The 15,558-nt window shown below is 48.1% G+C and overlaps 2 protein-coding genes across 7 annotated transcripts in view; both read left to right on the forward strand.

Annotated features, from left to right (window-relative positions):
* LOC132391682 (probable JmjC domain-containing histone demethylation protein 2C) overlaps window positions 1-15,558 on the forward strand; it is a 107,259-nt gene that overhangs the window by 60,280 nt on the left and 31,421 nt on the right. For all 6 annotated transcript variants that reach the window (XM_059965207.1, XM_059965223.1, XM_059965215.1 and 3 more), the window contains 3 exons: window positions 2,703-2,904; window positions 3,629-3,846; window positions 4,450-4,611. In XM_059965207.1, the coding sequence (XP_059821190.1) occupies window positions 2,703-2,904; window positions 3,629-3,846; window positions 4,450-4,611 (582 nt within the window). The remainder of the gene's footprint in view (window positions 1-2,702; window positions 2,905-3,628; window positions 3,847-4,449; window positions 4,612-15,558) is intronic.
* On the forward strand, window positions 10,428-14,799 carry LOC132385991 (uncharacterized). Its single transcript, XM_059958251.1, has 2 exons — window positions 10,428-12,117; window positions 12,150-14,799. Exons 1-2 carry the CDS (start codon window positions 10,648-10,650, stop codon window positions 14,553-14,555), a joined length of 3,876 nt encoding a protein of 1,291 aa, XP_059814234.1. The 5' UTR covers window positions 10,428-10,647; the 3' UTR covers window positions 14,556-14,799.

The raw sequence follows: 15,558 nt of genomic DNA on the forward strand, positions 1-15,558 counted from the left end.
TCCAAACATGCAATAAAATGTGCTATTTGCTTCAAATCAAATCAGCAAGGGCGCACTGGGCAGCCCACAAGTGTCACCATGCTTATGGCACCAACGTAGCATGCCCACAACTCACTAACCCTAAACATACACCTTTGCAAAGTGGGAGGAAACTGGAGCACGCGGGGGAAACCCATGCGGTCACAGGGTGAACGCACAAACTCCTTACGGACAGCGGCAGTAAAAGAACCCCAATCTTACAGCTGGTGCTGTAAAGCATTACTCGCTGTCAACACAAAGAATAGGCTGAGCAACACACACACAAAATGCTGAAGGAGCTCAGCAGGTTAGGCTGCATCTGTGAAGAGGAATAAATACTCAATGTTTCGGGCTGAGACCTGATGAAGTGTCTCAGTCTGAAACACTGTTCGTTCCGCTCCTTAGATGCCGCCTGACTTGCTGAGTTTCTCCCGCATTTTGTGGGTCAGAATCGGAGTCTGGTTTACTATCACCGGCGTACTTTGTGAAATTTGTTAATTCTGCGGCAGCATTACAATGCAATACACAAAATTCGAGAGAAAAAGAAAACTGAATTGCAGTAAGTTAATTGATTAAATAGTTAAATAAGTAGTGCAAAGAAATAGGGAATTTTAAAAAAATTGTTAGGTAGTGTTCATGGGTTCAATGTCCATGCAGGAAATCGGATGGCAGAGGGGAAGAAGCTGTTTCTGAGTCATTGAGTGTGTGCCTTCAGACTCCTGTACCTCCTCCCTGATGGTAGCAATGAGAAGAGCTCATGTCCTGGGTGATGGGGGGTCCTGAATGCTGGACGCCGCCACCTATTTGAGGCACCGCTCCTTAAAGATGTCCTGAATACTACAGAGGCTAATATCCATGATGGAGCTGACTGAGTTTACAACTCTGCAGCTTTCCTCAATCTTATGCAGTAGCTCACTCCATACCAGGTGATGGAGTCAGTTAGAATGTTCTCCATGATGCATGTGTAGAAATTTGCGAGTGCTTTGGGGAGAATTTTGTGTATTACTCAATGCAGCCCTGAAGCATAGGCACCGAGTCAGGGGCTGCTAGCACAGTAACCTCAGTACTCTGATCCCAGTGCTGTAATGATTTTGCCGTAATGTTTCCACCTTCACATTAGGCCTTGATTTCTTTTCCAACAGACGGTGGCTGTCATTAGAATGGCCACTTCCCAGCAGATCAAGCAAGGATATAAAACATGAACTCTACCTGTTTATTCCCATCCTAGTTCAGAGTTCAGTTCCCTGGTAGGGACTTTACCTCAGAGGCTAGCCAGCGTTCATAGGCCCGCTCTCCAATTTAACGAACAAGCCAATGGAAGCTCTGAGGGAAGCAGATTTGTCCTGCAATTTGTAGCAAACTGCAAATGTTTCAGTAGGTGCATTTAATGTCAGAGAAATGTATATAATATACATCCTGAAATTCTTTTTCTTCACAAACATCCACGAAAACCAGGGGGTGCCCCAAAGAATGAATGACAGTTCAATGTTAGAACCCCAAAGACCCCCAACTCCCCCTTCCCATGCTTAAGCACCAGAAAAGCAACAACCCCACCCCCACCAGCAAAAAACATCAGCACCCCCCCACTGAGAATCAAGCGTGCAGCAAAGCATCAATAAAGACAGAGGCTTGCAGTACCCTAAAGACTACTCGTTCACCCGGTAATTCAACACATCACAGGCTCTCTCTCCCTAATAAGGGAAGAAGAGGTGTCCCCGTTTAACAGCGAGAGGGGAGACATAACAAAGCAACTCGGTGTTTTATGGTGTTAGAAGTCTGTTGTGTCTCTTTTTCCGGCCTCTGTGCCCAAAGAACTTGGGTCTCTGGGCACACAGCCAGCGGCTTCCAATCTTCTGTGTACTCCCACGATCCATCAGGCGGCAGCTCTGTCCTCGAATCCACCCACCTCCAGAGCCACGAAAATCCGGCACCCTGAAGGCGCGCTAGTCTTCCAGACCTCGTCCTAGGCATATCGAAAAGCAGCCAGTCGTGAGGCCCTGAGAGCAGGTCCCATTTCCACAAAGCACCGAAGTCCGTGTGTAACTCCAGGTCAGGGTCTTCAAAAGAACCTTGAAAGGAGGGGAAAAAGAGTTACCAAAGATAGAAATAGAGCTGTTTCCAAAGATGCAAGCAGAAGAATCGCCATTAGGCACCATCATCCTCCTAAGCTGCTCCTAAAGCTGTTTCTGCTGAAGTCTGTTGCACAGAATTTCAGAAGCCGAATTCAATAAGTAAACATTATTACATTCTTTGTATAGTTTTAAAATACTCCAGAGATTTCTTTTTCCTCAGTAGGCTTCATTTGCAGGAGTGCCTTGAATTATTAAATGGTGGAGAACTCAGGGTAACCCTATAGTGTTGATCCGAGGTTGCCAAGAGCATTTTGTCTTTACTTTATTCTGATGATTTAACCCTATCCAAGAGATCCTTTTCTGCATGAGTGGGTTACATCTGGTGGTAGATCACCCCACTGAACCATTTCTGAACTAACACTGTTGATCATAGTGCGGGAAAATTCCTCATTTATTTGCCGTAACCTTAACCCAAAAACGTGCTGTGTGACAGAAGTGGGGGCATTTGATGTGTGTGGGGAAACGGGGTCCATCTTGTTCCAAATCATTAATTTCAGAAGATGTAGAATTGTTCCTATTTACCTAATTGCCCCCTCTTGGGTTTTCCCACAGACCGATTGGACTTATCAGGCCCCAAGGAGGCCCCGAAGCCAGCACTTCTCAAGAGTTCAGGAGAATCGTTTCTCCAGGATGTCCCGTGCACTGAGCTCTTCACAAACATCCCTCGCTGCCGAGATTGCTGGCCAAGTCGGAGTAGAAAGGGACAAGAATCGCCTCCGTTGTCCTACTCTTGCAGGTTTATGCATCTCCGCAGGTATCTATCTCACTTTCGATGAACGGCACGGGGATGCTGGAGGACTTGGGTCGGGGATAGAACATTTTGAAGAATTGTGCATGCGTTGAAAGGAGTTTATGAGCCAGAATAGGTTTATTGTCACTGGCGTACTGTAAGTTGTGAAATTTGTTGTTTAGTGCCAGCTGTACAGTGTAAGTAAAACAAATAACTGTGTTACAATAAAAATACATAGTGCAAAAGAGGAATAGGTATTGCCCATGAGTTTAGGGACCATTGAGAAACCTGATGGCAGAGGGAAAGAAGCAGTTCCTAAACCATTGGATGTGGGATCTGGACAGATGCCACCAGTGATTAAGGCCAATATCAGCACTGGAAAGTGGGATAATGCCAAGACCTATTGGAATAATGTCACTTTTTTCCCTCAATGATGCTTAAATTAGGAAAATAATTTTTAAAAGAATGCACTGGTGTGAGCAACTGCTCTGTCTACCTCCATCATACTTTTATTTAAGCCTGTGGTTTTTACTGTTGCTTTGCTTAGTAAGTAGAGGAATTTGTGTTGATTTTGGATGGGTCATTATCTGATTAAATTGTCTCTGACTGGTGTGTAAGTTTCAAGATAACCACTGGAGATAGAACAGATGGGGTGTGTCATTGGAAAAGTCCATCACCTTGAGATGAGCTTCCCTCTGTACAGCCAAGAAGTTAATCTTGTATACTCTCACTTTCTTTCTGTTGTAAGGCTGTCTGTTGGTCGAAATGGAGGTCTGAAGGTCGAAGGCTTCTCCACAGAAGACCAGATCAATGAGGAAACCCCGCTGGAGTCATTTACCAGTGCTGCAGAGACTAGTCTGGACTCTGATACTTCAGCCTACATCTTGGGGCACGTGGGTGACCTTTTTTGTGGCCTCATGCTGTCTGAGCGGGGACTGCTCGAGAGGGTTGGCAAAAGCTACGATGGTAAGCGTCCCATGGTCAACAGCAGTCATAAGTCAGGGTCTTGCAACCAATGACAGACGAGGCTACATGCCAAGTCTCACCTCCTTGCAGGAGCCACATTTCCATAAGGAATGTGCTGACAACATGTGGCATACTTGCACAAGAGACAGTGGCTTGCGTTGTTCCTCCTTTGCCACATCTTCCTCATAGAATTCTGTCTGTCTTTTCTCGTGGCTTTGACTCCCAGTGATGCTAGCCTCCTGTGCATCATGCAATCTGCGTGCACGTGTGGGGACTGTGTGGGTAGCGACTAGCTAACTATCTAACCACGATGTTAGCAGAAACACCCTAACCAGTGGCTGCCCTTTCCCCCCCCCCCCCCCCCCACCCAGATAAGCAGTATCTTTGAAGCAGATCTGGTCCTTTGTAGAGCAATCCATGTCTGGGTTTTTGCAGCCAGAATACGTGATTTCCCCTCCAAGTTGCTGTGGTTAACTGAATCCCGTGCAGTGCCATAGATAATGTTAGAAGTCATCTGTTCGATATGACTCAATCGGTGCATTTACTAACTGAAACATTGCCAGCAGTGACATCAGTATTTCCTGTCTTCTTTTCAATCAATAGGGGCCATTGCTTGCAAGGCACCAAATGGAGAGAAAGAGGAGAGGTGTGACAGCTGCCACTCTGTGGTGTTTAACCTTCACTGGGTCTGCCCGAGGTGTGGCTTTTTCGTCTGCATGGAGTGTTACAACCTGAAGCAGAAAAAATGCACAAGGAATGAGAAAGGTAAGTGTGTGTGTTTTTTTAAAAAAAACTAAACAACAAATAAACAAAAAAACAGGGGTATTGTGAGTAACAGATACATGTACATGAACATAGTCACTGGCAGTTCAGCCATGGCTTGTGAAGATGCAATCATATTCGTTAGAAGGTGGTGGGATTCAATTCTGACCCTTCCTTGTTCTCTAGCTGTATGGTTATGATTGCCAGCTTTTAGAAGAGGCATTAATCCAAGGTCCCAACTGATCCCATAAATATACATGGCCCCTTGTCACTATCTTTAACAAGAGTAAGTAATTCTGTAGTCCCCTGGATGATACTTGTATATCAACAAGCATCATTAAGCAAAGAATTGTCTTATTACACTGGACAACAAATTTTTTTCAAAAGTGTTGCTTCCTCAGAAAGTTGTTTTGCTTATGATACGCTACTTGAAGCTGAACACAAATAAAATTTCAGGCCACTTGTATCATGTAAGGATTTTGAGAAACAAGTAATTAACCTTTATTGAATTCAATGTGCTTTATTGCGTAATGGTGCTGATTCTTTGTAATTGTTCAGCTCAGCTAAAAATATTTTGTTGGTGATTTTTGTTTCTCCTCAGTGTCTGAGGCTTCTTGTTTAAGGGTTCAATAATAATCAGCCAGGTTTGATGGATTCCAGTTGCCCTGAGGCGGTTTCTCCATGACCGCAATGTCCCGGTGAAACCTTTCACCGTGCTCGTCACTGACGGTGCTGAGATTTGCAGGGAAGAAGTCTAAATGGGAATGTAGAAAATCCATCTTTAGTGACATGTTGCACCTCATGGTTTTGTAAGCTGGAGGCATTTTGACACCAGCTGAATGTAATTTGGTGCTGTGTATTTACCAAGAAAATTTTCAATAACAACCTTGAGTGCCTTCCATGCAATTTTCTCTGGTCCCGCTAGAAGTTCTACGAATTGATCTATTTGATTTGTTGACCAATAAAAATGCCTGCCTTAATCTTGGCATCAATTATTCTGTAGGAACAAGCACAGTCGACGTTTTGGACCGAGACCCTTCGTCAGAGCTAACTAAAAGAAAAGATAGTAAAAGATTTGAAAGTGGGAGGGGGAGATCTGAAATGATAGGAGAAGTCCGGAGGTGGAGGAATGAAGCTGAGAGCTGGAAAGTTGATTGGCAAAAGGGATACACAGCTAGAGAAGGGAACGCATCATGGGATGGGAGGCCTAGGGAGAAAGAAAGGGGGAGGGGAGCACCAGAGGGAGATGGAGAACAGGCAAGGAGTGATTGTGAGAGGGGCAGAGAGAGAAAAAAGAGAAAAAGTGGGGGGAATAATAAATAAGGGATGGTGTAAGAAGGGGAGGAGGTGCATTAACAGAAGTTAGAGAAATCAATGTTCATGCCATCAGATTGGAAGCTACCTAGACAGAATATAAGGTGTTGTTCCTCCAACCTGAGTGTAGCTTCATCTTGACAGTAGAGGAGGCCATGGATTGACAGATCAGAATGGGAATGGAACGTGGAAATAAAATGGGTGGCCACTGGGAGATCCTGCTTTGTCTGGTGGACAGAGCGTAGGTGTTCTGCGAAACGGTCTCCCAGTTTGCGTCGGGTCTCACTGATTATAGAAGGCCGCACTGGGAGCACCGGACGCACCAGCCAACTCACAGGTGGAAGGACTGTCTGGGGCCCTGAAGGCCCTGGTGGTGAAGGAGGAAGTGTAAGGACAGGGGCAGCACTTGTTCAGCTTGCAAGGATAAATCTGCAGATTTCCTCGTGTATCAATTATTCTGACGAATTATGAATTAAAATAATATAGGCAATTTAAAAGAAAAACTACATGATAGGGAAATTTCATGGTGCTGTTCTTGTTCAGCAGCTGAAAATCCATAAGGTACACCAAAAAGTATTCAGGAAGCAAAATCTTTGTTGTCCAGTGTTATCATTAAGTTGCTCTTAGTTGGTAAATCCCAGACATTATAACAGTAATGACATTCAAACGTAGTTCATTGACTGCGAAGTGTTTGGGGCACCCTAAGGTGTGTAAGGTGAAGGAGAAGCAGGTTTTTCATTTGGGTGTTATGGAAAGCATTAATTTTCAAAGTTATGTTCAGTGACACACTGAACAACTGTTTTTTCATATTATTTGTAAGTCCCAGGTGTGAGCAAATGACTTGGACTAGGGCAGCACGGGAGTGGCTCGAGTGTGTGGAACCATACCACATCAAGAGTCTACAACAGTCTTGGTATGGGCCCCCAGATCCTAAGAACTTTCTGTCGGGGCACAATTGAGAGCATCCTGACTGGCTGCATGACTGCCTGGTATGGGAACTGTACTTCCCTCAATCGCAGGACTCTGCAGAGAGTGGTGCGGGCAGCCCAGCGCATCTGTAGGTGGGAACTTCCCACTATTCAGGACTTTTACAAAGACAGGTGTGTAAGAAGAACCTGAGTCACCCCATCCACAAACTGTTCCAGGAAATGGTACCACAGCATACAGGCTCGGGGGCAGCTTCATCCACCAGGCCATCAGACTGCTTAATTCATGCTGATACAACTGTATTTCTGTGTTATTGACCATCCTGTTGTACATAACCTTTATCATAAATTACTATAATTGCTCATTTTGACGGAGATTTAATATGAAGATTTTTGCTCCTCATGTATATGAAGGATGTAAGTAATAAAGTCAAATCAATTCAATTCACGAGACTGAAAGCATAAAATGGTAATCACAAGGAAACTTGGGGAAGAATAGAGTTTGGCCAGACAGGGGATTCTGCTGATAAAACAGAATTGGTACCATATCTTTATATTTTCTGCCTCGCGTTCCGTATCAAAGAATTCTGGACTTTGCCTGAGATGCACACCTGGTGGCATGGTAGCACAGTCATTAGCACAACGCTTTATAGTACCAGTGACCTGGGTTCAATTCCCACCAGTGCCTGTAAGGAGCTTGTACGTTCTCCCCGTGACTGTGTGGGTTTCCTCCGGGTGTTCTGGTTTCCTCACACAGTCCAAAGACCTACCAGTTGGTAGGTTAAGCTTCTCCATGGATTGATACCTTGTCGTGGTGGAGAAGCTTGTGTGGTCCTGAGATCCCGAGAGCGATGCCGTCTGGAGATATGCTCCTGGTAGGGTCACCCATGGCAGTAAGGTCGAGGGTGAGATCGCTGACAAAGAACAATCCAAACAAGACCTCGACGGTGGAACAGACAGGTGAAGTTACTTCGATCTCAACGGCTGTGAAGGCGGATGAAGGCTGCAACAAATCCATCATCTCCAATCGTCGTGGTTTCCATGCCATTGGAATCAGTTGGTTGATTTGTGAAGTATTGTGTGCTTCTTGGAGTGCAACAACAAGCACACGTTAAATAAGTACACGCACAGGCGTCTTCGCTCTGTGGAAATAGAATGAAGACCATCATCCTTGACCTCGAGGGATAGTCACGATGGTAGGTTTATTATGCACTGTAAGTTATTTGGTAATTAGGCAAGGATTACACTGGGGGATCGCTGAGCAACGTGGCTCGCAGGACCGGAGGGCCTATTCAACACTGTATCTCAATAAATAAATAAATGTATACAACGTTTAAACCATTCTCATTATCCCTCTTTCTATTGCTTTGACAATGTGGTCTATTTGTCATCTGATGCAGCTCCTGAGGTTCTTCTTGACCAGTGTTACCCTTGGATACCTGCTTTGAAAATTCTCTAGCTTATGAACTATTCATATCTATAGTGTTGTGGAAGCATCGTGCACCATCTGAAAGCACAGAGGACAGGATGAATAAATTACTATTGTTAATTATTAACATCCTCCAGGGAAGAAGACCTGCAGCACTTACCTGAGCTAGGTCTAAGCAACCCACTGTAATCTGGTCAGTACTTAAAGGTGCAATAGGGATGGGCAATAAATGCTGGGTATATTTCATAAACAGATAGTGAAAAGGTTCTCAAATTTTCAAATCCTACCTCTCACACAGATGAATCACCATTCTCCAATTGTTTAGATTTGGCACATCAGGCTATAAAGTCAGATAAATAGTAGCAGAGCTGACAGAAAGAGAATAACTATTCAGCTGATATTTTTAACCCTAGAATTATCCAGGGTACGTGCTAAATCACGGAGTAAGGGTATGTTGGGTGAAATCAGGAAATGGCAGGGGGAGTCTACGACCAGAATAAAGGGGTCATCCATTTAGAAATTCCTTTTGCTGGAGAGTCGGTGGTGGGGGGGGGGGGGGGGGTCCTCTGGAATTCATCGTCCCAGGCAGCTGTGGAGGCAAGTTAGTGGGTGCATCTAAGACATTGTTGATTGGTCAGGGCATGAAAGGATACGGCAAGAAGGCAGGAGATTGGGGCTGAGAGAGAAATGGATCAGGTATGATGAAATGGCGGAGCAGATCTGATGGGCCGAATGGCCTAATTCTACTCCATTTATCCTGTGTCCAATGATAATGTGTCCAATGAACCAGTCTGGCCATTCTCCTCCAACCTCTCTCATTAACAAGGCACTTTCACCCACAGAACTGCTGCTCACTGGAATTTTTTGTTCTTTTCAGCTTTTTGTACCATTCTCTGTAAACTCCAGGAAACGTTCTGTGTGAAAATCCCAGGAGATCAGCAGTTTCTGAGATACTCAAACTGTCCTGTTTGGCACCAATGAGCATTCCCTGGTCAAAGTCACTTGGATCACATTTCTTCCCCATTCTGATGTTTGGTCTGAACAACTGAACCCCTTGACCATGTCTGCATTCCTTTATGCATTGAGTTGCTGCCACACGATTGGCTGATTAGATACTTGGATTAGCGAGCAGGTGTGCCTTTAATAATGTAGACACTGAGTGTACATGTCCACATTCCCACGCACTCCACAGTTCCCACAAGCTCCACAGTTAGGTAAAAGTGAATTTTGCAGTGTACATGAGACAGTAAAATTCCAATAACCTGACTATTGGGAAATCCCGACAGTTTAGCATCAGACTCATAAGGTAACGTTTGCTGCACTTCCTTATAGCTCATTAGGGTCTCAACTCCTTGGCTGTCTTGGTTCCTGTTCTCACTCATAACTCGCCGACCCTCAGTTTCTGTGCTTCCTTCTGATGGGCCAGGACCCTGGTTCCCAGGCTCCCACTTGATTCACCAGAGCCCTGTTTCCCACACCTTCTTTAAACCAGTTTTATTTTCCCTTGCTCCACTTAAGATCACCCAGTTCACTGGAAAATCTATTACAATGTTACATAACTTATTTTTTTTTAAATTTAATGTGTTTGAGATGAAATCTGGAAAATCTGCTACTCCAGCACTACCAAGTTCTCAGGAGGCTAAATATTTTTACTGTATTGTTGAAATGTAAAATCCTTCAGTGTAGTGCTGAGTAAACACCATGTGATCCTGTGTAGAAAACTGCAGCGTTTCAACAATTCTTGTCCCTCACCCCCATGAGAACTGATGTTGGCTTTGACTTGTATAACGGTAAACTGGACAATGGGGGCTCAATCGTGCAAGTTTTTTCAAAGATCAATCCAATTTATCACTTCCCTGCTCCTTTCTCATGCTCTCGCATGTTCGGTGTATCTATTGAGTCTGCAACATTCAGCTCCATCCCTCCCCCAAGCTGAAGGAAGGATCGTGAGCATTGGATACAAAAGTAGGCCAAACAACAGTCAGATTTTTCTCCTGGTGATTGTGTGGCTGACGTCTAGCTTCTTGCCTGGAAATAACTCGGAATATGTGCAGCTCGGGTGGTTGATGGCTGGGTTGAGTCGCTCTCTGATCTTTGCTATCCATTTGCAAACGTTTTGTCATCGTACAAGGTGTGGTGAACTATGTGCCTGTCGGGACACGCCCCTGCTGACTGCTCCTGTGGCTCCTCCCACAGGCCCCTGTATAAAGGAGACCTGCGGCCTGAAGATCGGCCTCAGTCTCCAGGACCTTGTATGATAGACACTCACTCCTGGTTCCTTCTTCCAGTCAATAAAAGCCGATATCTCGCCTACGTCTCAGTGTGAGTTATTGATGGTGCATCAATTTTATTGACTGGAAATTTTAAAACATGGAACCCGTTTTGCGTCCGGACCGGTTGGATTTGGACCCTCAAGACCCTGACGCAGCTCTCGCTTTTGAACACTGGCTTGCATGCTTCCAATCGTACTTGGCGGAGCTTCGTGCGACTGAACCCGCCGTTATGCACAGAATCCTACTCTCGAGGGTCACCCCCAAAGTTTACTCCATTATCCGGGACCTGCCGACCTACGAAGGGGCACTGGACGCCCTCAAACGACAGTACCTGCGGCCGGTGAACACCGTCTACGCAAGACATCGCTTAGCTACCCGGCAACAGCGGCCTGGCGAATCGTGCGCTGAGTTTCTCCGAGCACTACAGACACTAGTCCGAGCTTGTGACTGCAAGACGCTCACGGCAGAACAGCATGCGGAGCTGCTGGTGCGAGACGCCTTTGTGACGGGACTGAGGTCAGTGTACATGCGCCAGCGACTGCTGGAGAACTCGGATCTTACCTTAAGCTCGGCGATAGAGAAGGCCAACGCTCTAGAAGCTGCGCGGCATAACGCCGACGCTGTCCAGTCGCGCGATTCCCCGCCGGTTTCGTGGACGCCTCAGACCCCGCCACCGCCGGCTCCCGGGAGCGAATTCGCCAACGCCGCCGCCAGTCGCCATTCCACGAGCTCCCCGACCCAGACCACGGCTGTGGCCCGTAAGAAACTCGTGCCTTGTTATTTCTGTGGCCAAAAGAAACATCCTCGACAACGCTGTCCAGCGCGAGAAGCGACCTGCTCCAGCTGCGGAAAGCGGGGCCACTTCGCCAAGGTCTGTAAGTCTCAACCTCGAGCGGAGTGCAGCGCTGCGGGTGAAACGTGGGGGCTGCCATCTTGCATGCCGGGATGTGGGCGGCCATCTTTGTCGACGTCAGCACGCCCCGCCCCCGACCCTCCGATGCTGACCGGGTACCCCGACGGCGATCCAACTCTGGCCACTGTGACTCTCGACCAAAGCGCCCCACACCAGCTTGCAAGATCCATGATGGACATCCAGGTGGAGGGGCATTGGACTGGATGCCTGTTTGACACGGGCAGCACTGGGAGTTTTATTCACCCGGACACAGTGCAACGCTGCGGACTTGCAACGCGGCCGGTCAGTCGGAGGTTCCATTTGGCCTCTGGGTCGCAGTCCGCAGACATCCGGGCGGGTTGTGTAGCGACTTTGGTGGTGCAAGGCACAGTATATCAGGACTTTGAACTGCTGGTCATGCCTAATCTGTGTGCACCTGTGCTATTGGGGCTGGACTTCCAGAGCCATCTCGAAAGTGTGACTATGGTATACGACGGGCCCCTCCCACCACTCACTGTCAAGAATCCTCAGTTTTGTGGGACTTCTTCACATACCCCGCTACTGACCACACACACACACGGACACACACATCCCATCCAGAACCAGGCCAACAGCTGCGCTACCGACACTTGCAGCCTCTCCACTCTCAAGATCCCTCCCCCACCGCTGTTCGCCAACCTGACCCCCGACTGTAAACTGTGGCAACCAAAAGCAGGAGGTACAGCGCGGGGGACCGGGCCTTCATTCGGTCGGAGGTGCAGCGGCTGCTCAGGGAGGGGATCATTGAGCCGAGCACAAGCCCTTGGAGGGCCCAGGTGGTTGTTGTTCGGACTGGGCAGAAAAATAGGATGGTGGTGGACTATAGTCAAACCATCAATAGGTTTACGCAGCTTGACGCATACCCCCTACCCCGCATCGCGGATATGGTCAACCAGATTGCTCAGTATAAGGTGTACTCGACAATAGATCTGAAATCCGCTTATCACCAGCTCCCCATCTGCCCAGAGGACCGCCCCTACACCGCCTTCGAGGCGGGCGGCCGGCTCTATCACTTCCTGCGCGTCCCTTTCGGTGTCACGAATGGTGTCTCTGTCTTCCAGAGGGAAATGGACCGGATGGTGGACCAGTACCAACTGCAGGCCACATTTCCCTATCTGGATAACATCACCATCTGTGGTCATGACAGGCCAGATCACGACGCCAACCTCCAACGGTTTCTCCAAGTGGCCGCAGCTCTGAACCTTACTTATAACAGGGACAAGTGTGTTTTTGGTACCACCCGCCTTGCTATACTTGGGTATGTCGTGGAAAACGGGGTTATTGGGCCTGATCCCGAACGTATGCGCCCCCTGTTAGAGCTCCCTCTTCCCACCACTCTCAAGGCCCTCAGACGGTGCCTGGGGTTTTTTTCCTATTACGCCCAATGGGTCCCCCATTACGCAGACAAGGCTCGCCCCCTGGTCAAGTCTACCTCGTTTCCCCTCTCTGCTGAGGCCTGCGCGGCCTTCAACTGCATTAAAGCGGACATTGCCAAAGCTACAATGTATGCAGTGGACGAGACCGCTCCCTTCCAAGTGGAGTGTGATGCCTCCGATTTCGCTCTGGCTGCTACCCTTAATCAGGAAGGCAGACCAGTAGCATTCTTTTCTCGCACCCTCCAAGGCTCTGAAATTCGGCACTCTGCGGTGGAGAAAGAAGCCCAGGCCATAGTGGAGGCTGTTAGGCACTGGAGGCACTATCTTGCTGGCAAAAGATTCACTGTGCTGACCGACCAGCGCTCGGTTGCGTTCCTGTTCAGCAACCAACAGCGGGGCAAGATCAAAAATGATAAGATTTTGCGGTGGAGGATAGAACTCTCCACCTACACCTATGATATCCTGTACCGGCCTGGCAGACTCAATGAGCCCCCTGATGCCCTATCCCGGGGAACATGTGCTAGCACACAGCTCGACCAGCTGTACGCCCTTCATGCACAACTTTGCCATCCGGGGGTCACCCGATTTTACCATTTTGTGAAAGCTCGGAACCTGCCGTACTCCCTGGAGGACATCAGGACGATGACCAGGGACTGCCAAATTTGTGCCGAGTGCAAACCGCACTTCTACTGTCCTGACACGGCACAACTTGTCAAGGCCACCCGCCCTTTTGAACGCCTGAGTGTTGACTTTAAGGGCCCCCTTCCCTCCACTGACCGCAATGTCTATTTTCTCAGTGTTATTGACGAGTTCTCACGGTTCCCCTTTGCCATCCCCTGCCCCGACACCACTGCCACGTCCGTCATAAAAGCCCTGCGCCAGCTCTTCACTCTGTTCGGGTATCCCTGCTATATCCACAGTGATAGAGGGTCCTCCTTTATGAGTGAAGAGCTGCGCCAGTACTTGCTAGCTAGGGGCATTGCTACCAGTCGGACCACGAGTTATAATCCCCGGGGTAATGGCCAGGTAGAGCGGGAGAATGCCACAGTGTGGAAGGCCACACTTTTAGCCCTCAAGTCCAAAGGGTTGCCAGTCTCTCGATGGCAGGAGGTCCTCCCTGAGGCACTGCACTCTATCCGCTCTCTGTTATGTACGTCCACCAATGCCACCCCTCACGAACGCCTATTCTCTTTTCCCAGGAAGTCTGTCACTGGGACCACCCTACCAGTTTGGCTGACGTCCCCGGGGCCAGTGCTGCTCCGGAAACATGTGAGGAGCAATAAATACTCCCCGCTGGTGGAGAGGGTTCACCTTCTCCATGCGAACCCCCAGTATGCTTACGTGGTCTTACCTGATGGGCGGGAGGACACGGTCTCCATCCGCGATCTGGCACCCGCAGGTGCAGCAGACCACTACCCTGAAGGCTCTCCGGTAACTGTGAACCCTGCACCAGAGGTGACACCGTACTCACCAGGCCCTACACAGACTCCTCACGACACTTGTATACCGGGCGTTTCGTACGCATTTATACCAGGCGCCTCGCACATGCATGAGGGTTCACCGGCGCCTAGTGGGCAAGAACACGCGCAACCCCCGTCCCCTGTGCAATCGCCAATGTTGCCGGCACCTATGCGGTCACAGCCGGTGCTACGTAGATCGCAGCGACAGATTCGACCGCCTGATCGGCTTGACTTGTAAGAACCTTCGCTACATGAGGACTTTTTCAAACGAAGGGGGGGTGAATGTGGTGAACTATGTGCCTGTCGGGACACGCCCCTGCTGACTGCTCCTGTGGCTCCTCCCACAGGCCCCTGTATAAAGGAGACCTGCGGCCTGAAGATCGGCCTCAGTCTCCAGGACCTTGTATGATAGACACTCACTCCTGGTTCCTTCTTCCAGTCAATAAAAGCCGATATCTCGCCTACGTCTCAGTGTGAGTTATTGATGGTGCATCACAAGGAGACATCATTAGTGAGCTGTTCACTTGTGGTGTTCCCTCCTTGTGTTGTTTAATGGCAGTTGCAAACCAGCTTGAAGCTGCATTACCGCCACCTACTGGGGGGGAGGGGCAGTGTGTGTGTGTGTGTGTGTGTGTGTGCGCGCGCTCTCTGAATGCTTGGCCTTTTATATACTTATTAATCATTTAATTGGTTGTCGTTACGGAAACCCAATTATGACCTAAGGACGGGAGCTCGTTGCTGATGCACTACGCTCCGTGTTCCACAATAAACTCAGCAATCTCTCTATACCCTTCAGAGGCAAAGAAACCCAACTTCTGTCTTTCCAGATATAGAAACCTCCCCTCATTTTAATCCTGAATGGTTGATCCTGGATGTAATCTCTTCACTTTGGACAAAGTACACCAGAATGTGGTCTCGCCAAAGGCCTGTACAGTCACAGCAAAGTTTCATTAATTTTCTGTCCCACATAATAAAAGAATTTCTCTTCCCAAATGCTCATTGTATCTTCATGCCTGCCGCTTGTGAACCAGCAAGCCCCATTCCTCTGCACGCAGGCATTTGCAAGTTTCTCACTACCAGAGTCCACAACATCACACTTTCCTAAATTTACTACATCTGCTCCAAATCTGAAGGCCAAATTGAGAAAGGTTGGATACGACCAAATCAAGTTGGCCATGTCCAGGCCACTTGGCCATTTGGCCCAGAGCCTAGATCATCGCCCAAACATTGGGTTCAGTCAC

The sequence above is a fragment of the Hypanus sabinus genome, chromosome 1, assembly GCF_030144855.1.
Source record: "Hypanus sabinus isolate sHypSab1 chromosome 1, sHypSab1.hap1, whole genome shotgun sequence".
Taxonomy (NCBI): domain Eukaryota; kingdom Metazoa; phylum Chordata; class Chondrichthyes; order Myliobatiformes; family Dasyatidae; genus Hypanus; species Hypanus sabinus.